The 26464-nt window shown below is 61.4% G+C and overlaps 3 protein-coding genes across 3 annotated transcripts in view; 2 read left to right on the top strand and 1 right to left on the bottom strand.

The window, feature by feature from the left end:
* Positions 1–5093, top strand: part of LOC134424486 (cadherin-1-like) — a 9533-nt gene extending 4440 nt beyond the window's left edge. Inside the window, exons 4-17 of the mRNA XM_063168303.1 lie at positions 29–258; positions 358–489; positions 573–728; positions 803–947; positions 1063–1235; positions 1605–1733; positions 1837–2022; positions 2102–2346; positions 2452–2594; positions 2674–2901; positions 3395–3616; positions 3701–3831; positions 3913–4056; positions 4168–5093. Coding sequence (XP_063024373.1) covers positions 29–258; positions 358–489; positions 573–728; positions 803–947; positions 1063–1235; positions 1605–1733; positions 1837–2022; positions 2102–2346; positions 2452–2594; positions 2674–2901; positions 3395–3616; positions 3701–3831; positions 3913–4056; positions 4168–4380 — 2477 coding nt within the window. The 3' untranslated portion in view covers positions 4381–5093. The remainder of the gene's footprint in view (positions 1–28; positions 259–357; positions 490–572; positions 729–802; positions 948–1062; positions 1236–1604; positions 1734–1836; positions 2023–2101; positions 2347–2451; positions 2595–2673; positions 2902–3394; positions 3617–3700; positions 3832–3912; positions 4057–4167) is intronic.
* LOC134424443 (cadherin-1-like) overlaps positions 1–5631 on the bottom strand; it is a 20228-nt gene extending 14597 nt beyond the window's left edge. The window contains exon 1 of the mRNA XM_063168231.1: positions 5599–5631. Coding sequence (XP_063024301.1) covers positions 5599–5616 — 18 coding nt within the window. The 5' untranslated portion in view covers positions 5617–5631. The remainder of the gene's footprint in view (positions 1–5598) is intronic.
* On the top strand, positions 5585–25269 carry TANGO6 (transport and golgi organization 6 homolog). The gene is made up of 17 exons (XM_063168227.1): positions 5585–6274; positions 6475–6591; positions 7308–7428; positions 8116–8240; positions 8679–8841; positions 9328–9410; positions 10948–11060; positions 12377–12553; positions 13922–14048; positions 14541–14720; positions 17418–17552; positions 18844–19296; positions 19473–19530; positions 20930–21082; positions 23192–23343; positions 24258–24371; positions 24962–25269. Exons 1-17 carry the CDS (start codon positions 5585–5587, stop codon positions 25136–25138), a joined length of 3138 nt encoding a protein of 1045 aa, XP_063024297.1. The 3' UTR covers positions 25139–25269.
* The last annotated feature ends 1195 nt before the right edge of the window (positions 25270–26464 follow it).

Here is a 26464-nt window from a genome sequence, read left to right on the forward strand (position 1 = left end):
CCTCTGCCACTCTGTCCCCTGTCCCCAGTGAGCTTTGTGGACTGTGGCGAGTCGCGCCGCGCCGCCTTCCTCCCGGATGACACGCGCTTCAAGGTGAGCAGGGATGGCATCGTCACTGCCACCCGGCCCCTGCAGCTCCAGCAGCGGGACATCACCTTTGCTGTGCACACCTGGGACACCGTGGGCAAGAGGCATTCAGCCAAGGTGACGCTGCGCCCCCGGCAGCACCAGCACCGACACCACGAGCGGATGCAGCAGGTGAAGCACAGTCCCACTCCCTGGGTCACAGCAGCCCCTGCCCCTGCGGCAGAGGGCTCAGCAAGGGGCTGGCCCTGAGCAGAGCCACTGTCCCAACAGGGCACAGTGCCAGACGTGCTGATATTCCCGGAGCACGGACACGGCCTCCGGCGGCAGAAGAGGGACTGGGTCATCCCCCCCATCAACTGCCCCGAGAACGAGCGGGGGCCCTTCCCCAAGAAGCTGGTGCAGGTGGGTGTGCCCGTGGGGACCGGGCAGGGCCCACAGGGATCCCTGGGGCACGGCTCACCCTCCTCCTCCTGCCTCGCTGCCAGATCAAATCCAACAAGGACAAGGAGACCAAGGTTTTCTACAGCATCACGGGGCAGGGGGCGGACACCATCCCCGTGGGTGTGTTCATCATCGAGCGGGAGACGGGGTGGCTGGAGGTGACAAAACCCCTGGACCGCGAGGAGAAGGACAAATACCAGGTGAGTGAGGGGACACCTGTGGCGGGACAGGGACAGTGGTGGGCACTGCACACACGCTGACTGTGCCCTTGCAGCTCTTCTCCCACGCCGTGTCGGCCAACGGGCAGCCCGTGGAAGACCCCATGGAGATCATCATCACCGTCACCGACCAGAACGACAACCGGCCCGTCTTCACCCAGCAGGTCTTTGTTGGTTACATTGAGGAGAACGCAAAGCCGGGTACGTGGGGGACTCTGAGCTGGGCCCACGCAGAGCCCTGAGCGTGAGCAGTGCCAGGGTGGCCCGTGGATTCTGTCCCATCAGTAACATCTCCCTGGCTTGTCCCCATGTCCAGGCACATCGGTGATGACCGTGAACGCTACGGATGCAGACGATGCGATCAACGTGAACAACGGCATCATCGGCTACTCCATCCTCAGCGAGGAGCCCAAGGGTGCACAGGACATGTTCACCATCAACGCCGCCAACGGCATCATCAGTGTCATTGGCACGGGACTGGACCGGGAGGTGGGCACCTTGTCACAGCCCAAGGGAACCTGGGCTGCCCCACAGCGGGATGTGCTGTGGGGAGAAAGGGATACTGCAGCCCTGGGGTCCATCTGGTCTTGGGACATGCCACCCCTGGGTCACTGTCCCTGGCTGCAGGGGTGTCTACAGGAGCTATGCTGGGGACCCTCCAGGAGCCCCCAGCCTTGCTGAGCCCTGGAGTGGGTACAGTGCCAGCCCCTTGGGCGGGCAGCTGGGACATCGGCTGCCTGTGTGCCAGCAGGAAACAGCGAGGCTGGAGAAGGGTGGAGGAGCAGGCAGGTGATGCCTGGAGGAGGGGAACACCCCAGTCCCCACTCCAGCCCTAACTGGGATGATTTTGCTCTGCAGACCACTCCCAACTACACGCTGATCATCCAGGCTGCAGACCAGGAAGGCTTTGGCCTGACCAACACTGCCACCGCCATCATCAAAGTCACCGATGCCAACGACAACCCTCCCGTGTTCGACCCCGCCACGGTACCACGCAGCCCCAGCCGCTGCCCTCCCCGGGCATCGTGGCACCAGCTCTGCCTGGGGTGCCTGGGGCCGCACCGGTGACTGTCCCTGTCCCATCCTGCAGTATGAGTCGTCAGTGAACGAGAACGAGGTGGGGGTGATGGTGGCCCGGCTGCATGTGACAGACCAGGACCTGCCCGGCTCCCCGGCCTGGAACGCCGTCTACCACATCCGCAGCGGGGACCCGCAGGGCGACTTCGAGATCACCACTGACCCCAAAACCAACGACGGGATCCTGAAAACTGCCAAGGTGGGTCCTGCTGCCTCACGGCTGCCTCAGCACCTGCTGACTCCCTGTTGGCACTACCCCGCTTCTCTCCCACCCGCAGGGCCTGGATTATGAGTCCCAGAACCGGTACAAGCTCGTGGTGTCAGTGGAGAACCAGGCCCCCTTCACCGTGGACCTGAATCCTGCCACAGCCAATGTCCTGGTGGTGGTCAGGGACGTGAATGAAGCCCCGATCTTCATACCCCCAGTCAAGCAGGTGGAGGTGAGGGAGGATGTGCCAGTGGGATACCAGATCACCTCCTACACAGCCCAGGACCCCGACAAGGACCAGAGGCAGAAAATCACGTGAGTGGAGGGTGATGGTGGCGGGGGCTTTGCTGGGATGTCTGAGGGGCCGTGCTGCAGCGTGTGCCCCTTCCTCTCCCCCTGCTGACCCCTGGCTGCCCCCAGGTATCGCATGGGCAGTGACCCCGCAGGGTGGTTGGAAATTGACCGTGAGAACGGCATCATCACGGCAGCCCAGGCCCTGGACCGGGAGTCGGCACACGCCATCAACAGCACCTACAAGGCCATCATCCTGGCCGTGGACAACGGTGAGGGTGCCCAGCTGCTGCCCCGTGCCCATCTCCATGTCCCCCCATGGAGGTGCCTCGCTGACTCTTAGTCCCACAGGGTCACCAAACTATGCCACTGGCACGGGGACGCTGCTCCTCGTGCTTGGGGATGTGAATGACAACGGGCCCGTGCCGGAGCCCCGGAGCTTCGACATCTGCAACCGGCAGCCCGAGGAGCAGATCCTGAAGATCATCGACAAGGACCTGCCCCCCAACACCCACCCCTTCAAGGCAGAGCTGATGCACGGCTCTGGCAGCAACTGGACTGCCAGCGTGGTGCAACCAGGTGGGTGCCGCCTGCTCTGGTGCTGGCCCTGCAATGAGTGCTAGGCTGGGGACCTGCCATGGGGCAAAATCCTGTGCCAGTGCCAAGGGTGTTCCCAGAGCAGAACTGGGAAAGGGGCTGGAGCACCAGCAGTGGCTGAGGCAGCTGGCGAGGCTCAGGAGGAACCTTCTCACTCTCCACAATTTAGTGGCAGGAGGGTGCAGCCAGGTGAGGGTCAGGATCTGCTCCTAAGATACAGGACAAGGGGAAACAACTTCGAGATGTGCCAGGAGATATTTAGGTTGGATATTGGGGAAAATTCACTCATGGTAAAGGTGCTCAGGCATTGGAAGAGACTGCCCAGGGTAGAGTCCCCATCCCTAGAGGGATTTGAGAGCTGTGTAAACATGGCACTTGTGGAAATGAGTCAGTGGTGGCCTTGGCAGTGCTGGGGGATGGCTGGACTCAATCTTGGGGACCTTTACCAACCCAAATGCTTCTGTGGTTCACCAAGACGAGGTGAAGCTGAGCATGAAGAAGGAGCTGGAGCCGGGCGAGTACAGCATCTTCCTGAAGCTGCTGGATGCACAGGGCAAGGATCAGATCACAGCAGTGCGAGCCCAGGTGTGCAGCTGCGAGGGGCCAGCCAAGAACTGCGAGCGCAGAGCCTACATCTCCGGTGGCATGGGCGTGCCCGCCATCCTGGGCATCCTGGGGGGCATCCTGGCACTGCTCAGTGAGTACCCGGGACAGGGATGGGAGGGACAGAGTGTGGGTCACCCCCTCCCTGCTGCCCTGACACCCATCCCTGTGCCTGCAGTCCTCCTGCTGCTGCTGCTGCTCTTCGTGAGGAGGAGGAAGGTGGAGAAGGAACCACTGCTCCCACCCGAGGATGACATGAGGGACAACGTGTACCACTATGACGAGGAGGGCGGTGGCGAGGAGGACCAGGTGGGCTGGCTGCGCTTGCTGGAGGGGTGGTGGCCATGCCCATGGCTGTCCCTCGAGCCCTGACTCCTCCTGTCCCCGCAGGACTACGACCTGAGCCAGCTGCACCGGGGGCTGGACGCGCGGCCCGAGGTGATCCGCAATGACGTGGCCCCCCCGCTGATGGCGGCCCCCCAGTACCGGCCCCGCCCCGCCAACCCCGACGAGATCGGCAACTTCATCGACGAGGTGAGTGCTGAGAGCCCGGGGGTGACGCGTCCCTGCCACACGTCCCTGCCACACGTCCCTGCCACCCAGGGGCTCGGGGGACGCGGGCGCTGACCCCTGTGCCCCCCCCAGAACCTGAAGGCGGCCGACACGGACCCCACGGCCCCCCCCTACGACTCGCTGCTGGTGTTCGACTACGAGGGCAGCGGCTCGGAGGCCACCTCGCTCAGCTCCCTCAACTCCTCCGCCTCCGACGGCGACCAGGACTACGACTACCTCAACGACTGGGGCGGCCGCTTCCGCAAGCTGGCCGAGCTCTACGGTGGCGGCGAGGAGGACGAGTAGGGACCCCCAGCCCGCTGCTGCCGCCTCATTTCACCCGTCTGGACACACGTCGCTCCCTGTCCGGGGTGGCCAAACCCCTCCTGAACCCTGTGGCCGTGTCTCCCTCACTGAGTGAGTGAGCGGCCCCAGCTCAGGCTCAGTGGGGATGGGGGGTTTTGGGGTAGTCTGGGCCTCTCCTGGCCCCCTTGGCTCCAGGGCATGGAACAGTTTAGCCCATTCCCTATCCTGGAACTGAGGTGCTCCCAGCTGTGGGGGGCAGGATTGGGTCCTTCTTCCCTTTTCCATGAAGGGAAAAAGGGTTTCACTGGCGCTCTCCAAAATACCTCACGCTGCCAGCCCCACACAGGCTCAGATCACGAACCTAGTGATGGAGAGTGCAATGAGGCACTCGATCAGCACAGACCAAAGAATGCTCCATGACTGTCAATTGTATTTAATACTACTGTGTACAGGCAGATTTCTATTTTTCTGTACCCCAGATTATGGATTGATTTCCTCCTCTGTCATGCCAGGTGTAATTAGTCATTGAAAGGTGCTTTCCAAAATCAAAGGGCTTTCCCAAAATCCTGACCTCTGTGTTTAGCTATCGTCACGGTTTGTATTTTTTATCATGGGAAAAGGGTCTGATGAGAGCTGGGAAACCAGCAGTGGCCAAGTGGTTGATTGTATGGTTTTTATATAAAATTGAAATAAATTGTTTTAAGAAAACCAAACCACTTTTCTGTGTGTGAGGCTCTGCCGGTGCTCAAAGGCTTTACCTGCTGTGCAGGTGTGGCCATGGCCCCTTCCATAGGGAAAGAAGAACCATGGAAGGGTTGGAGTTTGAAGAGACCTTATGGATCATTGAACTCCATCCTCCACGGGCAAGGACACCTTGTGCTGTCCCAGGCTGCTCCAACCCGGCCTTGGGCACTGCCAGGGATCCAGGGGCAGCCACAGCTGCTCTGGGCACCTGTGCCAGGGCCTCAGCACTCTCAAGTGAGAAGCGTTCCTCCCCAGTAGCGCACCTACCCCGCGCTTTGGCAGCGGCAGCCATTTCCCCGCTCCCGTCCCTCACCCTGCTCCCGGTCCCGCCCCGCTCTCCGGCCGTGCCCTCCTCCCGTCCCGACCTCCCCAAGATGGCGGCAGCGGCGCGGCCCCGCCCCTCGGCCCTCCCCAAGATGGCGGCCGGCGGCGGCCCCGCCCATTCCCTGCCCTCCGCAGCATGGCGGCGCTCACCGACAGCGCTCCGGACATGGCGGGCGGCGCGCAGCCGGGCCCGGAGCCGGCCCGTGTGCTGGAGGCGCTGGAGCTGCTGCTGGGGCCGCCCGCTGATAGCGACAGCGCCGCCGAGCCCGGCAAGGAGCGCGCCCTGAGCCCGGAGACGCTGCGCAGGAACGCGGCGGCGCTGGAGGAGCGGCTGTCCGGGGCAGCGGGCTGGGCCGCGCTGCGGCAGCTCCGGACGGCCGTGCTGTCCCGGGCGCCCGCGCTGGCGGCCGGGGTGGCGGGCCCGGAGCCGGGCTGGGCGGCGGCCTGCGGGCTGCTGGCGCTGCTGCTGTGCCTCAAGGAGCGCCTCGCCGCGCTCGCCGCCGCCCCCGCCGCCCCCGCCGCTCCCGGCGCGCCGCCGCCGCCCGGCGCCGACACGCTGAGCGTGGGGCAGGAGCGGGCGCTGCGGCGGGCGCTGCGGGCCGCCGTGGGGCTGGGGCTGCTGCCGCACCTGCCGCCGGGGCTCGGGCCGGGGCCGGCGCTGGGGCCGCCGCCCGGCAGCCGCGGGGCCCGGCTGTTCGCCGCCGTGGCCGCGCTGGTGGAGCTGGCCCGGCTGCCCGCGCTGGGCGCCCCGCTGCTCGCCCGGCACCTCCGGCTGCTGCTGTGCGGGCTCTGCGCGCTGGGACACGGCCCCGCCGCCCTCTGCCAGGTCCGTGCCGCACTCGCAGCCCGTGCCCCGCTCCCCGGGGGTGCCGTGCGTGTCCCAGCCCGCTCCTCCCGCGGTGCCTCCCGTGTCCTGCCCCGTGTCAGAGAAAGGAGGCACGGAGCCCGCCCAGGGGAGCCCGCGGGGCACCGGCACACCGCCCGGACCGAGCTGTTTTATCAGAGCCCCGGTGTGTTTTGTTCCAGGGCGTTTCGGACGCGGAGCGAGCGCAGTGCCGGGAAGCCCTGGGGGATATCCTGGACCGTGTTTACCAGCCGCTGGCCGTGCAGGAGCTGCTCGTCCTGCAGGGACAGCCCAAGCAGGTACCCGGGGCCATCCCCGACACCGGGCTTTCAGCATCCCTACCCCGTGGTTACCGCACGCCGAGGATGCTGCTCCGCTGGAAATGTTCTTACACCTTAAAAACCAGTCCGCGAGCGCTGGAGGCTGCTGGGTGTGTGGCAGGAGCGGAGTGTGGGTGTGCCAGGGACTGTCATCGCCGCACGTGCCACCTTGGCTTGGCACCCACATCCACTGTGCCCGGCCAAGCACAGCTCCTGCTCCTCCAAACCTCGCCCTTCCCTCTCAGGGGATGACACAGGGCACCTGCTGCTCTCTGCGGCTGTTCCAAAGCATCCTGGGGAGGAGGAGATGGGGAATCTCTTAAGTGTTGTTTTAGGAAAGTCCCCATGGGAAAATGCCTGTAATAGAATCATAGAATCCCAGAATGGTTTGGCCTGGAAGGGAACTCAAAGTTCATCTCATTCCACTCTCTGTCATGGGCAGGGACAATTTCCACCGTCCCAGGTTGCTCCAAGCCCCATCCAGCCTGGCCTGGGACACTTGCAGAGATGGAATAGCATGCTAAGCACCTGAGGGCTGATCTCTCGTTAATTCCCGATTTGCTTTGTGCCGCTGCACGAAGCAGCAATTCAAAGCCTGTGTGCTGTGCTCTGTCAGAGCATGGGCTGTGCCCAGGGTGGGCTGGGCACAGGTGTGTGCAGGCAGGCTCCTCACCTGCTCCTTTGCTGCCTTGCAGAGGTGCCCGGGGGCGGCTCCGGGCTGGCTGCGGCGGCTCTGCGGGCACCTGCTCTCCGAGAGGCTGCTGAGGCCCAGCGGGGTGCAGGCTGTGGTTCGGGGTGTCCTGGAGGGCACAGACGGTGAGTGGGCGGCCCTGGGCCCCAGCATCACAGATTCAGAGGTGTCTGGAGACAGTTCACCCCAGAAGAGCAGAGCCACAGAGCTGGGTGCAGGGGCTGGCTTGTGCCAGGCTGAGGTGGCATGGTGACGCACAGACTGTGCCTCTGACTGCACTGAGCTCCCAAACTGCTCTGATTTGGCATACACATGTGTTAGAGGGCCACGCTGGCAGGCTCCAAGGCTGTTTGCGCCTCGATGGGGTCACACAGTGTGTGTGTCCAGATCAGTCCTGGGGAGTGCCCCGTCCCAGTGCCAGTGTGGTGGGAGCTGCGCTGGGCACTGGGCTGTGAGAGCTGTAGGGACAGTGAGACCCATCCCATCCCCTGCTCTCCATGTCCTGCCAGGGAAGGAAGCTGTTGCTCTCCACAAGCTGGATCCCACAGTTTTTAGTGCCAAAATCTCATCTGGCCAACTCCAACCACCCAAGCACAACCTCTCTCCACCTTTTGGCTCACCCACCTGGCTGTAGGAGTTGCTTTCCATTATCAGGGCTCTTGCACAGCAATTTTCCCCTTTCTATCCTTTAGTTCAGATGTCTCCTGAAAGAGCAATAAAAACCCAAAATCCAATTTTTGGCTAGGAACACCTGGCTGCAGCCAGAGCTGGCCGTGGGTTGAGCTGACCCAGGATTTCTGCTGCTGCTGTAGGTGGTGCTGGTGCTGAAGCAGCAGCTCTGGACTGGAGGAAATGTGATGCAGTTGGGAAGATCCTGGCTGCCTGCCCCCAGCAGTGCCTGTCCCTCGAGGACTACTACAGACAGGTGTGCCCCCAGGTAAGTCCCTTGTCCCCTCTGCTGGGGAATGCAGAGCCAGCTCTCAGCTTGGAGGGTGCTGGGGCTCTTCCTTTTGCTCTAGTGTGGCCTGGCTCAAGCCAGCACAACGTGGAGATGGTTTCCTGGCAATAGGCCGTTTCCACTCTTGAATTTTCCATGTTTTATTGAAATGCTGGGTGATGATGTCTGATCACACAGGGACTTGTCACTGTGCTACACAGAGCTCTCTGTGTAGCTCTTTGGCTCTGGGAGTGGTGCAGGCTCCTGCTCTGACCCAGAGAGGTGCCCTGGGTGGGGTGGAAGGACCCTGGCTCTTCCCCACACGGAATGTCATGCCAGCTGCCAGCAAAGCAGCACATGGCTGGCTCCTTGGCTGCTGCGAGGCGCCGGGCTGTCCCCTCCGAGGGGCTGCTGATCCTTGTTTCTCTTTCCTTGCAGATTCTGGACTTGCTGCACGTGCAGGACAAGGTGTCAGCGCGGCAGTTCCAGCGCGTGGCCACCAGCACGGTGCTGAGCATGGCCAGGGAGCAGCCCCAGCTGGCAGAGAGGCTCCTGCTGCAGCCCCTGCTGGCGCCGCTGCGCCGCGGCTCCGAGGCCGCAGGTACCTCCTTGGGCTGGGCAAGCCTTTGGTTCTGCTCCTCACTGGTTTTTGTCGCTCCCTCCGAGTTTTCTCAGGCCGGGCTGGGCAGCGTGGCAGCCCAGCTGCGTGTGCTGGCCCTGTCAGTTTGTCTGGGTAACCCATATTTACCCCTGTTTGAGTGCAGTCGCTGCAGCGTGGCAGCTGAGCAGTTTGGCTCTGCCCCGTGCTCCTTGGGAGCCTCTCCCAGTCTGACGTCCTTGTTCTGGGCTTGCTGCTGGTTCCTCACGCGGGCCAGCAGCTCTCTGGGGGATCATCCATCCTGGAGTTGTGGTCTGTGTTATTTCCCTGTCTCCTCGGGGGTTTATGACACTTCAGCACAATTAGGATGGCTAACAAGGGCTGCTCTGTTCCCATGGGGAGGGAAGGGAGCTGTGGGAGTGCTTTGGGGTGCAGGGAGTGCAGTTCTGGGCTGTTTTGGGGGCTCATGTGTGTGCCCTTTGCTTTCAGAGCTGGCACTGCAGGATTTGACAGCAGGGGCCGTGCTGGTGCCAGAGGCAGAGCTGGGCAGCTGTGTGGAAGATGTGCTCAAGGTACCATGTCTGCTTTGGGTGAGAAAAGGCTGGTTTGAGACCCGGTGAGCAGTTCAGTGTGTGCTGGGCCACACAGACCCAGTCAGTGTCTCCTGCAGTCGTGCTCAGTTGTCTGGTCTTCGTGTGCAGGAGGACCCCAGCCTCCCCATGGGCTGTGCCAGGGCCTCACCACCTCACAGGAAGGATTCCTTCCAGTATCCCATTCAGCCCATCCTCTTGCAGTTGGAAGCTATTGCTCCTTGTCCTGTCACTCTGTCCCCTGTGCAAAGTCCCTCTCCAGCCCCCTTGGAGCCTCCTTAGGCCCTGTGAGGAGCTCTGAGCTTTCCTTGGAGCACAGATCTTGGCCTTGAGGGATGGTGAGGTCCATCCTTGTGCTTCCTGAGAAGGGTGGGGACTTTGTGGAGGTGTCTCCTGTGACAGCTCCCCTCATAACTCATTTCCTGCCATCCCCCCAGTAACCCCAGTGCCATCCTGCAGGCTCCAGCAGCTTCCTGCTGCACGTTCCAGCCCACAAGGACATCTCCACTCCAGGAATTCAAATTTCAGGAGCTGGTGACTTGCTTCCTGGCATGCCCCGAGGCAGGCTAAGCTCTTAAATGCTGGGATTGTTGTGTATTTTCCCAGTAATGATCTGTTGTAACTGGCTGGCAGGCAGAGACCGGTCTGGAGGGCTGCTCCCTCCCAGAGCAGTGCTGGGGGGGTTGGGGTAGGTCCCTCCTTAATGGCAGAGCACTGGGGGCCTGACAGCAGCCAGATTAGTGAGGGGACCCCAGGTTTGGGGGGGCGTTTCTTGCCTAATAAGTGTCATTTGATGCTTAGTGAGAAACCATCCTTGGGGCTTCATCGGGAGCCTTTGTGTACACAAGGGTCTGGGGAGGAGGAATGGCTCCGTGGGGATTAGCACATGAAAACAGCTCTGTGTGCAGCAGTGCAGCAGGGCAGGGCCCTTGGGGACCATTTCTCAGCCTCTGGGGAGGGTGCTGGGTGAGGTGCAGGGGAGGAGCGGGGCTCTGCAGTCACCCCTGAGCCCCTATAGCCCCCCAAGAGCCTCCACAGCATCCCCAGAGCCCCTGTAATGCTCCCCTGAGCACCAACAACATTCCCAGAGCCTCTGCAGTCCCCCCAGAGCCTGAGCTCAGCACCCACCAGCCCCGCTGCCCTGCTGGTGACTGATCTCTGTGTTTGAGATTTGCAGTCATTCAGTGAGGTTTTGCTCATGCCAGGGGACCTGTTGCATCCCTGGGTGAGGCAGGACCTTACTCCTGAGCAGCAGACTTCACGAAAACTGCCTGCAGCCTTCCTGTAGCTTGGAGCCCTGCTGTGGTTAAACAGATTCCTAGAGAAAGGTGGTGCTGAAGGCAGGTTTTAATAGGGAATGTGGCATAATCAGGGAAGGCAGCCTCCAGACTGAGGGAAGAGGCTGAGAGCCCTCCACCATCCTGCCTGGCAGCTGCCCTGTGCTCAGATGTGTTCCTGGGCTCCCCTCTGCCCTGCAGGTGTTTGACTCCCCTCCCTGTGCCCCTCTCTCCCTCTGTAGGTGTTTGTGGTTGGCAATGACAGCTCGAGCCTGCTGCTGGGATCCCTGCAGCCAGTGCTGGGAGTGGTGTTTTCCCTCTATTCCTTCGCCAGGCAGAATGTGTCATACTTACGGTAAGGGAGCCTTTGTGCTCCGCTGGGGTTTCATCTGCTGGGCTCTCCCTCTGCAGCAGCCACAGGGCACAGGCAGGAGCACAGATCCTCCTCCTCACCCCAGAGCACTCTGTTCCAAGCAGGCAGCAACCCCAGGCCAGCACACAGCCTCACTGGCAGCCTGTCCTCTGTTAGTTTTTGTCTTCCCTGGAGCCAGGGTGTTCTGTGTAGAGCTGAGCGTGCCCTCAGAGCACAGGGTGGCTCTGCCTGGAGCAGGGATTGTGGTTGTCCATGGAGGGAGGGAGTGATGCTGGAAACTGGATGGAGGGGTCTACAAATGGCATAAAAACTGGGAAAACAGTGTAAGCACTGCCTCTTGGCAGTACAGGATCATTCTCCAATCTGGGATCACTGCTCTGGTGCAATCCTGGCAGCTGATGCCCACACCGTGCCCAGCTCCCCGTGACTGGTGGGAGGCACCACACGTGCCAGCCGTGGCAGGGACAGGGGTGACCGGTGCTGGCTGTCCTCTCTCCTTGGTACCATGAAGCACCACGTGTGCCAGCTGTGACAGGGACAGGGGTGACCGGTGCTGGCCGTCCTCTCTCCTTGGTCCCCCCAGGCTGTCCCTGCAGGTAGGACCAGCCTGGTGAAAGCATTCCTGGTGGGATTACACAGTGCTCTGGTGATGCTGGCATGTGCAGGCTTTCCCTAAAAGGTGTGTGCACACACAGCCTGTGCTGTTTAATATTAAAGGCCTCGTTAATCACCCCAAAGAGCAGTGAGTGCTGTGACAGGCTGTGGGACACGCCAGGCTCAAGCTGCTGCTGCTGGGCCAGCAGTCACTGCTTCCTCTGCTCAGGAATTTGGCAGGGATGGCTGAACCCACAGCTGCCTGGAAGTGCTCGGGTTTCCAGACCCCTGGCACGGCTCAATGTGGCTGCTCCACCTCATTAACCTGCTTCTTCCCTTGGCAGGGCTCCCCGTGCCACCTCAGCGCTCCCATCTCCTTCCTCCTCTCCCTTGGCACTGCCACCAGCCCTTGTCACCTCGGCGTGAGGCGCAGGCAGGGCGTGCCAAGGGTGTTCACAGCGCTTCCTTGCCAGCCTGAAGTGTGGAGGAACCCAAATCCTTCCATCTGGGAGCACCAGAAGGGCAGGATGTGCTGCTGATTCCCTTAGAACAGGCACAAATGCTTCAGCTGCCAGAGCCAGGAGCTGGAGCATCCCAGGGAGGGCTGCTCCAGGGCGCTCCAGCCACGTCCCTCATCCCAAAGCTGTGCAGGGAGGGTGCAGTGGGCACAGCAGTGTCACCACTGGCTCCTTTCCCCTTGGCAGCTCCCCGTGCCAGGACATCCTGCTGTGGTTCCTGGAGAAGGCAGAGCGGGAGCAGGCCCTGGCTGTGCTGGGGGGCCTGGCTGGGCTGAGCAGCCACGTGCCCACCCTGCACCCACGGTGCCAGCTCCAGGTGGGCAGCGAGGGCGGTGCTGCCATCGTCGTGCAGGAAACCATCAGGTGAGTGCTGTGGGGCAGTCCCCGAGCCACTGGGCACCCAGGGCTTTCCTGGCACAGAGCCCGGGCAAAGCAGGGGCTGCCAGAGCCATCCCACAGGGTCTCATCCCTTCAGGCTCAGGCAGGTGACACTAACACAGAGCCCACAGAGCCAGCACAGCCCCCAGGTTCCCTGGACGTGGTGCAGAGCTCTGACTTCCAGCTGCACAAAGCATCACGCTTCACCCGAGCGTTGCTGTGCACTCCTGCCTGCTGTGCAGTGTCTGGGAAGGGGATGTGCCTTTCCAGTCTCAACACCCCCCACATTCCAGCCCCCAGCCCCAGCCTGCGTGGTGGCACAGTGAGCAGAGTCCCTCGGGCACAGGTGGCACGGTCACAGCACAGGCGGTGGCGGTGCCAGCGTCACAGAGCTCCTCTGGTGTGGGCAGATGGCCTCTGAGTGGAGGCAGAGCTGCCCATGCTGGGAGTTAACTGCAGCCTTTAGTCTCCAGCCACGCAGGCTGGGATGCCCAGCTTTGAACAGAGGGGCTGTGAGCTGCCAGGGCAGCACTGGGGGCAGGCAGGGGCACAGCTGTGCCAGGGGTGTGCTGGGAGATGGGGGCACCTGCAGTAAAATCCCCACAAATACCTTTGTTTGGTTTGGCTTCTTTTCAAGCTTTTCCTGGCCTGAGTTAGAATTACAGACTGGTTTGGGTTGGAAAAGACCTTAAAGCTCATCTTGTTCTGCCCATGCCATGGGCAGGGACACCTTCCACTATCCCAGGGTGCTCCAAGTCCCATCCAACCTGGCCTTGGGCACTGCCAGGGATAAGACAGCCACAGCTGCTCTGGGCAGCCCCTGCCAGGGTTTGCCCACCCTCACAGGGAAGGATTCCTTCCCATTATCCCATCTAACCCGCCTTTGGTCAGTGGGAAGCCATTCCCCCTTGTCCTGTCACTCCATGCCCTCGCTCAAAGTCCCTCTCCAGCCTTTTTACAAACTTTAGGTACTGCAGGGCCAGAATTAGAAGCAGCCCTGCCTTGCTTAAACTGGGACTGCTTTAAACGTGTTCCATACTGGCTCTGCCCATGCCCCTGCTGCCACAGCTCTGCCTGACTTCCCCAGCACTAATCATGGTGTTTATGGGCTGGATGAAATGTATGTTTTGGGCTCATGGTTTGTGTTAATGAGTGCAGGTTAGTTAATAAGCAGAGCCCAAATGACCTGGGCAGTGTGTGGCTCAGCTGCCTCCAGGCTGTGCTGGGAAGTGCTGGGAAGGAAGGCTTCCAGAGAAATTCAGCCTGGGATTTCACCATGCCCTGCAGGCTGGGTGCCAGGGGGTTCTGGGGGCGTTTGTGCTGCTGATGCAGCACAACCTGACCCTGTTCCAGTGACGAAGATGAGGCCCTGTACCAGAAGATCTCCTTGGAGCAGTGCCATGTGGAGAGCTTGGTGGAGCTCCTGTCCCACTGCCAGAAGAGTGGTCTGGCTGGAGACTTCTTCATCCACTGCCTGAAGGTGAGGGCAGCCAGCCCCTGGCTGGGGCATGCCTGTGGGAAGGGGTTCCCTGGACAAGCAGAAGGCAAAAGGGGGATCATCCCCTGTGTGTGCTGGGGCAGCCCTGTGTGCAAGGAGTGGGAGCAGCCCTATCCCTGAAGGGGTTAACCCTCATCCTCCCCCTGGGCTGTTTTAACTACAGGAGCATGTCTGAAGTGTGTTGGAGGCTGGGAATAATCCCTGTTGCTTCCTTGGCTCCAGAAGAGGGGCCCCATCCATACCTGCTTCCTTTGATCTCCCTTGGAGCCCCCACGCTTCCCCCCAGGCCTGGGTTGGACTGGGATTCTGTTCTCCAGCCCATAGTGCCAGGAGGGGACAGGGATGGGACACCCAGGAGCTGTGGACAGCTCTCAGAACCCTTCATCCAGCAGCTGCAGGGTGGTGGTGCTGTGAGGACTCACCTGGCATTGCTGGCCCGGTGTTTAACCCCTGCCTGCCCTCCCTTCCCGGCAGGAGCTGACTCAGGTGGCTGCGGAGGATGAGGAGGCTCCAAACCCAGCTGTGGAGCCTGGAGGGAGTTTGCTGGAGCTGGAGCAGGAGCAGGCCAGGCAGGGGAGGAAGCTGCTGGTCCTGCAGCTGGTGGCTGCGCTGTGCCAGGGCGTCTCGGACACCGTGTTCACTGACATCGAGCAGGTTGGTGGGCAGAGCCTGGGGGCATCGAATGAGCACTGCCAGGGGCAAGGGCTGAAGGAGCTGGGATTGCTCAGCCTGGGGAAGAGGAGGGCCCAAAGTGACCTCTAGAGAAACTTCCAGTCCCTTAAAGGAGCTCCCAGAGAGCTGAACAGGGGCTTTGTACAAGGGGGTGACAGGACCAAGGGGAATGGCTTCCCTCTGACAGAGGGCAGGGTTAGAAGGGGTACACTGAAGAAATTGCTCCCTGTGAGGGTGGTGAGGCCCTGGCACAGGTTGCCCAGAGAAGCTGTGGCTGTGCCATCCCTGGAAGTGTCCATGGCCAGGTGGGATGGGAGCAATCTGATTAGCACAACCGTGCTCCTACATTCATGAGTGGGCAGTGCCAAATTTATGAAATATTGTAATTTCAAAGGCCACTGGTGCCCCTTGGCCCCAAAAAGGATATTTACAATCTTTCCCCTGAGCGTGCCCTGGATGGGGTCAGTCTGGAAGGCAGCTGGCACCGAGGGCAGCCTGGCACTCCCCTCTGGATCCCTGCAGGTCCTGTGCCTTTCAGCTTCTCCTGCTGGGTTTATTGCTGTTTCCCCAGCGCCCCGGCCATGCCAGCTCCCCGTGCTGCCGTGGGCAGGGCTGTTGATGGCTCAGGCAGGTTTCCTCACGTTTCCTGCGGGACAAAGGAACCTTTGTGTGCTCCAGCAGCAGAGGGGACACGGCCAGCCCAGCTTTGTCCCCACCTGCCTCCATCACACCCACCCGCCGGGCCCAGAGGCGCTGGGAAATGGGGAAGGGCTCTGCCAGGGTCCAGCCAGGAGTCTGGGATGCAAACCCACCACCAAGGAAATGCAGACAAGAGATCCATTATCCTCCTGCCTGGGTTGTGTTTCAGCGAGGCCCCGGGCTGGGGCAGGGACAGGCTTTGAGCAGGTTCTGCACTCAGGGGTTCCCTGGGGTGTTTGGGGGCCCTAATGGGCTGGGAACCAGTGAGGTCCATCCTCCCAAAGGGGGAGCCCAGGAGAAGCAGCTGCTGTGCCCCCCCAGCTGCACATTTATTTTATTTATGTATTCTCCTCTATAATCAAGGTCAGCTTGATTTCCTCACTGCACCAAGGATTCTCTCCTCCTGCCTGAGACACAGCTGTGCCCCAGTGTTTTATTTTTCTTTTTTTCCCTCCCACTTTAAAAAAGTTTTTTTTCCTAGATTATTTTTTTAAGTTTTAATTTTTTTGCAGTTGCAATCCACTGTTAATTTATTCACAATTTTCCTTTTTTTTTTTAAATATTAAATATAACTTCAACCCCTCCAGCTCGTGTGTCACTGTGTTGTGAGAGCAAATATTCAATTTTTTTTTACTTGCTTGCTATTTGATGGAATTTCTTCTCTGGAATAATTATCCCAGCAGGTACCTGAGCCTTTTATGCAGCCTTTTGCAAAGCCTTTTCCCACAGCCTCCCTCCTTGCTCAAGGAATCTGGCAGCTGAGGAGGAAATCCTGCCTGCACCCAGTGCCCTGGGGGTGGAAGTTTAGAATTTGGTGCAAGAGGACCTTGTCGCCCTCATGCTTTGTTTTCTGAAAGAGGAGCACAAGAGTTTCTCCTCTGTTGCAACACACCTGTTAGGTAGGAGTGACCCTGATCCAAACCCTTCCCAGGCTTGTCTGGGGGAAGATAAGGCGTGGAGAACATCAACTCCCTCATTTCAGGATCTGTTAGGAAGGCAGGACGCCTGTGGGATCAGAGGTGTTGGTGCCAAGTGTGGAGAAGGCCAATGCCAACCAGGCAGGATGGTTACATGTGGAATAAAAATATTGTGGGAAAGATCCCAAAGTAAGTGAGAACACAGGAAATGGCTCAGCTGGGGTGTCAGCTGTGCAGGATAAGGGGGAGGCTGGTGTGGAGGATTGTAGACAGGGGCTGGAGCTCCTTGGCTCTGGGATTTCCAAGCCTTTACCTAGGGCAGTTGCATACACACCCACCCTGAGCTCCCCTCTGGGACTATCCCAGCTTCCATCCCATGGTGGAGCCAGGCAGGAGGCAGGGATGGAGCTGGGATCCCTCTGTTCCTCCAGCCCCAGGGGGGCTTCTGCAGCTGAGAGACCCCCCCAGATTGACCATCACCTTGTCCCAGTTGTGGATGTGACTTGGCTGAGCAGCAGCAGGAGGAAAATGGGAAGGGTTTCACGGAATTACAGAATCACAGAATATTCTGAATTAGAAGGGACCCACAGGGATCATTGAGTCCAACTCCTGGCCCTGCACGGACACCCCAGTAATGCAGCCCTGTGCATCCCTGAGAGCAGAGTCAGAACACTCCTTGAATTTGTGTGGGATTGTGCTGGGGAGCCACATGTGACAGGGAGGCTGGTTTGTGTGGGATTGTGCTGGGGACCTGTGTGGGATTGTGCTGTTTGTGTGGGATTGTGCTGGGGACCTGTGTGGAATTGTGCTGTTTGTGTGGGATTGTGCTGGGGCGTTCTGGGACAGGGACACTCGTTTGTGTGGGATTGTGCTGGGAACTGTGTGGGATGGGGGTACTCTGTGTGGGATTGTGCTGGGGAGCTGTGTGTGACAGGGACACTCGTTTGTGTGGGGTTGTGCTGGGGACTGTGTGTGACAGGGACCCTGGGCTGTGCTCAGAGGCAGCAGGAGCTGCGGGGGCTGCCCTGGGCTGTCCCTGCTGCTGATGCCCATTCCCTGGCAGGTGCAGCAGTTCCTGGCAGCCGTGCTGCAGCGAGCCTGTGCCCACCCTGCTCGGGGCCCCGGCGCGGCGGCCGAGGCGCAGACCCTCGCCATGGCCATGGGGCTCGTGGCCGCCGTGCTCGGCGGGGCCGTCCAGGTGAGGGGTGTGGGCTGTGGGGTGTGGGGCTGGCACTGCCATGGCCAGCTGAGGGTGCAGTGGCACGGCTGGATGCCCTGGCTTGGGGTCCCTGCTCGGTCACAGCCTGTAAATACATCTAGAGACACAGACATACAATTTTTTTCCTTGGGGCAGTGCTAGGGTGCGACCAAGGATTCAATCAGAGCATGGCACCCCCCAAGAGCCCAATTAACTAATTGATAATCTCTCCTAAAAAGGCACTGTCAGAACAGTGCAGTTGCATACAGCATCTTTAAATACCAGCCCTGCACCCTCTGCATCCCCACACGGTCGCAGACTCTGGCTGCAGAGCGTTGTGAACTTCCCACGTGGGCTGTACCCTTGAAAATCCCCTTATACTTTTATATTTACATTTTATACATATTTATATTGTTATTTATATCTCTCAGTTACCTTGTAATGCCTGTATATATATGTGAGCTCTGTGTCAGTCAGTGGAGCTGCCATGGGGAGCAATGGCACTTCCATTAACGTGCTGCCATCACGGAGCTGCTGGGGTTGTTTCATCCCTGGATTTGCCCTAAGGAAGATCCAGCTGTTAACAGAAAAAGATTATTTATTGTCTCTTATTGCTAAATTTCTAATACTGGGAAAAGAACTGTAGTTGAAGAGAAGTTAAAGCCAGAGTCTTGTGGCTGCAGTGGGCCCCTCCCAGCCTAGTTCCTCCTCCCACTTTTGCATTAATGGGAGTGACATAATTTGGAAAATGGAATGTGAAAGGTTTTGGAAGGAGCTGCAGAGCTGTTTGGGTTTCAGCAGGCAAGGGGTTTTATGCAACCATCCAAAATCTCTGCTGAAGCACCCTTTTTCAGGCCTCACATCCCAGATTTTAGCAGTTAAATCCAGGTTAGGGCAAGAGCTTCTCCAGCTCAGGACAGGTGATAGCTGCTGTGCTGGGAGCGTCCTTCCAGGCAGGACTGATGGCAAGTGTGGCACTGAATTTGTGTGGAATTGTGCTGGGGAGCTGCACGGGACAGGGAGACTGGTTTGTGTGGAGCTGTGCTGGAGAGCTGGTGGGAGGGATGTCCCTGGCTTGGTCCCCATACCCAGACCCTGCTGTTGTTCAGGTTCACGTGCTTCCCACCTTGCCAGGGCTGGGATTGGCACTGGGCCAGGAGGGGCTCGTGGTGCCCAGAGCCAGGTTCCTGACCTGGGGCTCCTCACCCCCGTGCCCACCCTCCAGGCAGCATGCCAGGGAGCGAGCCCTGGTTCCGTGGCTAACAGCCAGCGCTGCCCCTCTCCCTGCCAGCTGAGATCCAGCGATTTCGCGGTGCTGAAGCGCCTGGTGCCGCTGCTGGAGGAGCTGTCCCGCAGCTACCCCGAGCCCCTGACCCAGGAGCTGGCCTCGGACCTGCGCATCGCCATCCTCACCCACGGCGCCTGCTCGCCCGGCTCGCTGGGCGCCGCTGCCCACGGGCTGCTGGGCACGCAGCCTGGCACGGCGGCACGGAGCCCTGCGGGCACAGCCCCCGGCCCCCCTGCTCACAGGGACGGCAGCGGCACGGAGCAGAGCAGGGCCCGTGCTCCCGGTGCCTCCGCAGCCCCCCGAGCCCCCAGCCCGGCCCCGGGTGGGCTGCAGGAGCTGCTGGAGTCAGCCTGCGACCCCCAGCCCCCCGCCCGGGCTGCTGCCCTGCGCCGCCTCGCCAGCCTGGTCACCCAGAGGGATCCAGAGGCAGCTCGGCTGCAGGAGAAGCTGCTGCAGGTACCGGGCTCCTGCTGAGGTCCCTGTCCCTTGCTCGGTCCCTGTCCCCTGCTGTGTCCTCACCAGCAGAGCTGGGGCTGGACAGGCCATCAGGCTGGAGATGGTCACCATGACTGGAGCCCTCTGGCCTTGCTGGGTTGCTGCTAGTGGCACTTTGCTTCCTTCCTTCCTTCCAGGTGTTCCTGGAGAACGTGCAGCACGAGGACGCCTTCGTGTACCTCTCAGCCATCCAAGGTGAGCAGTGCCTGTCTGGGCAAGTGCCAGCCCTTTGTCAGGGAGGGTTTGTGCTGTGCCCTGGGAGTGGAGGGCAGCAGAGCCATGGCCAGGCTGAGGGCTCGGCATCTCCTGCCCTCCCAGATTGTGGCTTTGTGCTGTTCCATCAAGCCTGGGGCCACATGTGGGCTCTATGCCAAGCTCCCGAAGCTGGAGACTTCATCTCCCAGTTATTCTTACTCCCTGGAGCTGGTCTCCATCCCTGTGCCAGGTCTGTGCCACAGGCTGGGACTGCAGTTCCAGCGCAGCGTGGGCACAGCCCCAGCACCCACGGAGGGGTCTGTTCAGCTGAGGCTGGCAGAGGACCAGGACATGGGGCACCCACTGGTGCTTCCTGAGGGCTCTGCCAAGGTGGCAGCTGCTGAATACTCACAGCCCTTCCTAGGAAACCCTCAGGTCAGCGCTTGCCCCAGCACGCTCGGCACAGCCCCACAGCTCTGGCTGCCGTGGGATTGCAGGCAGGTGTTCCTGCAGCGGTGGCTGTGTGTGCCCTGTGTGACACTGCATGGTCACAGTGCCCTGGGCTCCGTGCAGGGGATGTGTGCCATGCCCCGGGCCCGCAGCCACGCTGGCACCGCTGCCGTGGGGTTGGTAACCTTTGGCAGCAGCTGGGAAAGGAGCTCATGCCGTGCTTCCCCTGCCTGTACGGTCTTGAGAGGGCCGGGCCTGTCCTTGCCCGGGGCTGCAGCACAAAGGCTGTAACGTGCAGTGATTAACGTGCAGTGATTAACGTGCAGTGATTAACGCCGCTGCAGCTGCCATGATTAACCCTGGTGGGTTCCTGCAGCACTGACTCACTGGCACCTGTGCCCTGCCGAGCCGTGCCGTGCCAAGCACAGGCCTGGGGGCTGTGCCAGATGGGTCCCCATGTGCCACTTGCTCCCTGGCACAGCAGCAGGGCTGGGACTGAGCCAGGGGTTGTGGCACTGCTGGGTTTCGTGGGGCCAGACTCCAGTGGTGTATTCCTGATGTGCTGGACATCACACCTGCAATCCTGGGGTCAGTTTTGTGCCCCTCATGACGAGACAGTCGTTGAGGGGCTGGAGTGTGTTCAGGGGAGGGCATTGGAGCTGGAGAATGGATGGATCCCTGTATCTGGGATGTGGTCTCTCACCAGCCCCAGGGAGGCACACACTGCCTCCTGCTTCCACTCTGGGCCAGGTAAATCCAGCAGGGACAGAGACACGCTGGCACCGTGTGCTGATGGCCAAGAGCTGGGAGCAGTGACCAGACCCTGTGCCAAGCATTGGCTGCAGTGCCCATCAAGTCCTCACTGGTCAAAGGACATACCCAGCAGCAGGGAGAGGACACCTGCTGCCAACTGCTAAATTACTGATTTTCCAGTTTTTCTCCCCTGCAGGCGTTGCCCTGCTCTCCAGTGAGTATCCAGAGCGGATTCTGCCCGTCCTGCTGGCACAGTACGAGCGCCCAGCACAGGGCAAGGAGGACACCATGGCTGCTGTCACGAGGATGAAGCTGGGCGAGGTGCTGATGCGTGTCACCCGGGCGCTGGGTGAGTCCCTGGCCGTGGGCATGGCACTGCCCGCTGCCAGCAGCCACAGCGCTGCTCAGCCTCACCATTACCAGGGCAAAGCCCACAGGGGACTTTTGTTGTGAGAAGGTGAACAGAGTGTGAAAGCCCAGGAGAAGCTGGCAGGGGTTTGGCAGCAGCAGGAGCAGGGTGAGGGGTCCTGCCAGCAGCAGGAGCAGGGTGAGGGGTCCTGCCAGCTGCCCCCCATCCCCTTGGTCGGCAGCACCGGCCTTGGAGACTGCCGGGAAGCGCCCGGACACGCCGGGCTCAGAGGTGGAAGCTGGATGATGCCTTTCTGGCATCTGCTGTTGGGACACGTCCTAAAATGCCTTGTCTGCCTCTGTGGAGGAGGCCTGGCCAGCAGAGCACACAGCTGGAGCTGTGCATGGCCAGGGAGGTGGCAGCAGTGCCCACGGTGCTGGGGCAGCCAGGCAGAGCTCCCTGGTCACTGGGTGGGCACTCTGTGCCTTGGCTGGGCATGCCCCTGTGCCACATTCCCTCGCACCAGTGGCATCCCTGGGCTCTGCCAGCTGTGGCATCGGTGCCAGGCTGTGCCACCGTCCATCCTCACTGTTGGGATGGGTTCAGGACATCCCACTGTGTCCTGTGGGGTTCCAGCGACCAGCTCAGAGCCCCTCAGTCCCAGAGCTCCCCAGGCAGTGCCCGAGTGTCTGGCTGGGTGCAGGCTGTCCCTGGCAGTTGCCCTGGGGATGGTGGCACGTCCTGCTCTGGGGATGGTGGCACATAATGCCCCAGGGATGGTGGCACATCCTGCCCTGGGGATGGTGATACGTCCTGCCCCAGGTATGGTGGCCCGTCCTGCCCCAGGGATGGTGGCCCGTCCTGCCCCAGGGATGGTGGCATGTCCTGCCCCAGGGACGGTGGCACGTCCTGCCCCAGGTATGGTGGCCCGTCCTGCCCCAGGGATGGTGGCATGTCCTGCCCCAGGTATGGTGGCCCGTCCTGCCCCAGGGACAGTGGCACGTCCTGCCCTGGCTCTCCCCACGGTGCCGCAGGAGCTGCTCCGGCGCGTCCCAGCTCGCCAGCGTATTTATAGAACAAATTGCACCAGGTTGTTCCTGTTGCAGAGCTTCAGCACCTGAGAGCAAGGATTTATCCAGGGTTTCCAGGATCCCTCCACAGCTCTCTGTGGCTCTGAGCTCTCCTGCTCTGCCAAGGGACTATTGTGCCCCGCTCCTGCCCTGTCCCCAGCCCTGTGTTCTGTCCCACTGGAGTGGCTTTCCCTGTCTAGGAGGGGAAAGGAAATGTTGCATGCCCCCTCTGTAGCCGTCTGGTACAGAGGCTGGTGCACTGCTGGCTGTGCAGGGGATCCCGCTCAGATCAGCCTGCCCTGCTCATACTGCTGTAATTCCATGTCCTGGAATGCAGGCACAGAGCATGAGACATCCCCAGCAAATCCTTGGCATCACAGGGCTGCCCTGTGCTCCCCCACCCTGTGCCAGTCCCCAGCCTGAGCCCCACGTGCAGGGTGATGGGGGCTCCACTGCCCCAAGGATCATTCCTGTCCCCACACCCTGGGGCATCCCAAGCATCCACCCCAGTGCCTCCATCTGCTGCAGGACACCATTGTCTGAGGAGTTTCCAGACCTTGAGAGAGCTGGAAAAACATAGAATTTACAGGCCAGCTGGCCTTCTGGAGCTTTCTTTCCAGCCCTCAAGGCCCTGGCTGGCAGGAGGTGTGTCCACACCGTGGGGCTCACAGCTGCTGTGGGGTGACCACACTCCTGGGATGGTTGTGGATGCTGAGCACGGGTGTGAGCTCTCATTAGCAGCTCACACATCCACAGCACCTCTGTGTGCTAATTGGGGCCGGGGATTGGGTCTGGATGGTGTCAGAATTTGAGATTCACACTCGATGTGTTTGCAGAACCGTGAGTGACCCCATGGGAGGACTGGAATGTGCCAAAGAGCCCCAGGTTCTGTGCCACGGGATTCTGTGTGCTGGGGGGCACAGCCACACTCCAGATGTTGCGTGCAGCTGTTGAGCGGTGCTGCGAGGCAGCTGCCCCAGCCCTCTGTTCCCAGAGGAGCTTTGGCAGGCAGGGTGACACAGGCTCTGCTCCCTGGCAGGGGACATGGTGTTCCGGCACCGGGAGCCGCTGATCCGCGCCTTCCTGCGGGGGGCCCGCGATCCCGACGGAGCCCTGAGGGCCAGCAGCCTCTCCAACCTGGGCGAGCTCTGCCAGCACCTGGGCTTCCAGCTGGGATCCATCATCCACGAGGTACGGCCCCATCCTGGCCCTGACCCTCACCCTCACCCTGCCTGGGGAGCATCGGCTCTCTCCTTAATGCTGCATTTGTTAGCACATGGTTGGGCTGCTGGGCACGTGGAAACGGGGCCTTTCCATATGGAAACGGGACATTTCCATTAAGGACAGGAGTGATAATTGCTGATATTGTGGGGTATAAGAGTCACGGGGCCTGAGGCAAACACTAGGGAGGTTCCAGCCTTCTGGCCCTAATTTTTGGTGCCTGCTCCACCCATGGCAGCCATTGCCAGAGGAGACCTGGGGGCACAAGTGGTGCCTGCCAGAGACACCTCCCGCTTAATGACACCTTGTTACTCTATCTTAATTATCATGATGGTTATCATCAGTATCAGGAGCTGGCCCTCACCCGCCCCGGCTGCAGGCTGTGGGTGAGATTTGGCTTTGGGAGCTGCTGGGAGACCCCAGTGGGGTGAGCCCAACCCCCAGGGGCCCAGCAGCCCTGGAGCCATGGGTCTGTGCCCCACGGGAGCTTCACCCTGGGCCCCTCCGGTGCTCCTGGAGTGAGACACCGTGGCTTTGGCACCGGGGCTGCTCCGTTCCCGCTCGGCACCGGTGGATCCCGGCAGTTGATGTGATGCCAGTGAGCCACACGCTGCTATTTTGGGAAGGTGCGAGCTCTGCTAATTCTCCCGGCTGTCACTGCTGGGGTTTAATTAGATTCCTTTGGCTCTGCCTGATTTTTATACAGACTCTTGTACAGCATCCATGTGCTGCCTGGCCCTGGGGGAGCTGCTGGGAGCCTGCACCCAGCAGGGCACGGGGGTCCCATCCTCGTTCTTGGGCCATTGCCAGCACGTCGGTGGCTGCTCCATGGGATCCCCTGCATCTCTCAGGCCCTGGTGATGCCCCCTGCCCTGTCCCCACAGGTGACCTGCTGTGTGACAGCCATAGCCCGCACAGACCCCGAGGCTGAGGTGCGAAGAGCCGCCGTGCACGTGGTGGTGCTGCTGCTGCGGGGGCTGAGTGAGAAGGTCACTGAGGTGGGTCAGCCCCTGCCGGTCCCTGGGGCAGGGACAGCCCCCAGGGGGCTCCTGGGCACACCTTGGGGACGGCCCTTGCTCTGTAGGGGCTGCAGGGCTCATTCCCAAGCGGCTTCCAGAGCAAGTCCCGAGGCACTGAGATGCCCAGTTTGGGCAAACCCCACTAAAGGGTTCCCTCAGCAGATCCTGGGGAAGGGGGGCTTTGTGGGGTGTCCCTCTGAGCTGCTGGGCTGTGCCATGGGCAGTGCCACGCCATGCTGGGGCAGTGCCAGCTCTGGGGAGCTGTGGGAGTTGTTCATCGCTGATTTGCCTTGGAAATGCCCGGTTTTTGCACGCTGCGGCCTCCCTCCGCAGTTCCCAGTAACGAGCGTGTTGGGACTCAGCTCCCGCGGGGGAAGCAGCCGGTTCCCCAGGGGAATCCCCGCGGCCGGGATCCCGACACGCCCCCGTGCCCTGGGCTGCGGGATCGCCACAGCGTGCTGCGGGGAAACTGAGTCACGGGGGGCTGGGGGGTCGGCGCCCGGGGACGGGGCAGTGCCAGCGTGCCCGGGGGCGGTGCTGAGCCCATCCCTGCCCCGTGCCGTGCCCAGGTGCTGCGGGACGTGCTGCGGGACCTGTACCGCCTGCTGAAGCACGTGGCCGCGGCCGAGCGCGACGCCGCCGCCGTGCTGCACGCGCAGCTGGCGCTGGAGGAGCTGGACGCCGCCATGAGGAGGGTCCTGTTCCCCCCACAGAGCCTGGAGAAGAAGATCGTGGTGCTGCCATAGCGGGGCTGAGCCCCTGGACATGAACTGCTCCTCTCTGGGGACAGGGCTGTGCCCTGCAGGATGCCGCTGGCGGTGTCGGGGGCAGGGAACCTCGCTGGGATGAGGCGTGGGATTAAACTGAGATGTGCTAATCCCCGTGTCTGTGGTGTCTGTGGGGCCGTGCAAAGCTCAGGGGTGCCACTGTGGTCATGTCCCAGACCCTGTGACACCCCCAGGGTGAGCCCTGAGTTGGGCAAGCAGCCTGAGCCAGTGCTTCAGGCTCCCTTTGGCTAGGCAGCACCAAATGTGTGGCTGTCCCCGAGGGGAGTCAGGAGGGAGGGGGGCTCCCAAAGTGGAGTTCTGTGGCCCTCCTTGGCACTGTACTCACACCACAAGAACGCTGAAGAGTCCGGGGGCTCCCTCACCGCAGGGTCTGAGCATGGGCCCCTCTGCTGTGGCACCAAGAGACCCTCAGGAGGGGCTGAGACCCTACAGGGCACCTGGCTGGGACCACCTCTCACCACTGTGCGCTCAGGGGTACCCCAACATCAGAGTCACCTCCTCCCTCTGGGCAGGGCAGTCCCCACGAGTGCTGCAGCCCCAAGGGCCCCATTCCTGCACACCCACAGTGTGGGGCAGCACAGTCCTCAGGGACCCAGCTTGGTGCCCCCCTTGCTCCCCAGCCCCATTTCCAGCTGCCCTGTGTCCTGCCAAGGGTGGGGTGTCCAGCACCCCCTTCCCTGCAAGGCTGGGAGTCCTGGCCATGTCCCCATCCAGGGTGCTCCTGCTGCAGGGATCCCCTTTGCCAGCTCCTGGTGCTCGGGTCTCTGAGCCAACCCCGGCATTTCCTCCCACCCAGCTCCCAGCACAGCAGGACACGGCCGGGCTGAGAAACCCAAAAGTGCTGAATTTGAGCCCCGACTCGAGGCTGTGCCTCCCACAGACTCAGAATGGCCCCTCCAGGAGCTGGCTGTCCCCTGCCATCGGGCCAGCGCAGGGACAAGGCGCTGCTGTCCCCGCATGCCCTTGGTCCTGCCCTGGCACCCAGCGGCCACGGGGACAGGGGGACACGGGTGGCTTATGCCGCGGGTGGCACAGGAAGGTGACACGGGGGTGTCCCAAGAGCGGGGCGGGGGGAGATGCAGCGGCTGTCCCTGTCCCTCACCGGTCACTGCTTTGGGGGTGACAGGGTGACCCCCTCCCAGTGCTGCCTCCACCCCGAGCGCCTGCCGGGGTCCCCGGGGCTGGCTCCGTGCCCTGCCCGCGCCTGCTGCCGGTGCCGGGTGATGGTGATGCCGGTTCCGGTGCAGCACCGGAGCCGCTGCCGGTGCCGCCGGTATAGCGGCT

Source organism: Melospiza melodia, chromosome 13 (assembly GCF_035770615.1).
Source record: "Melospiza melodia melodia isolate bMelMel2 chromosome 13, bMelMel2.pri, whole genome shotgun sequence".
NCBI classification, from domain to species: domain Eukaryota; kingdom Metazoa; phylum Chordata; class Aves; order Passeriformes; family Passerellidae; genus Melospiza; species Melospiza melodia.

Excerpts from the sequence above, each read along its gene's own strand:
- TANGO6 (XM_063168227.1), top strand. The coding sequence starts at position 5,585 with ATGGCGGCGCTCACCGACAGCGCTCCGGACATGGCGGGCGGCGCGCAG. Across the intron at positions 6,275-6,474 it reads GCCCCGCCGCCCTCTGCCAG|GGCGTTTCGGACGCGGAGCG; the intron begins GTCCGTGCCGCA and ends GTTTTGTTCCAG. Across the intron at positions 11,061-12,376 it reads CAGAATGTGTCATACTTACG|CTCCCCGTGCCAGGACATCC; the intron begins GTAAGGGAGCCT and ends TCCCCTTGGCAG.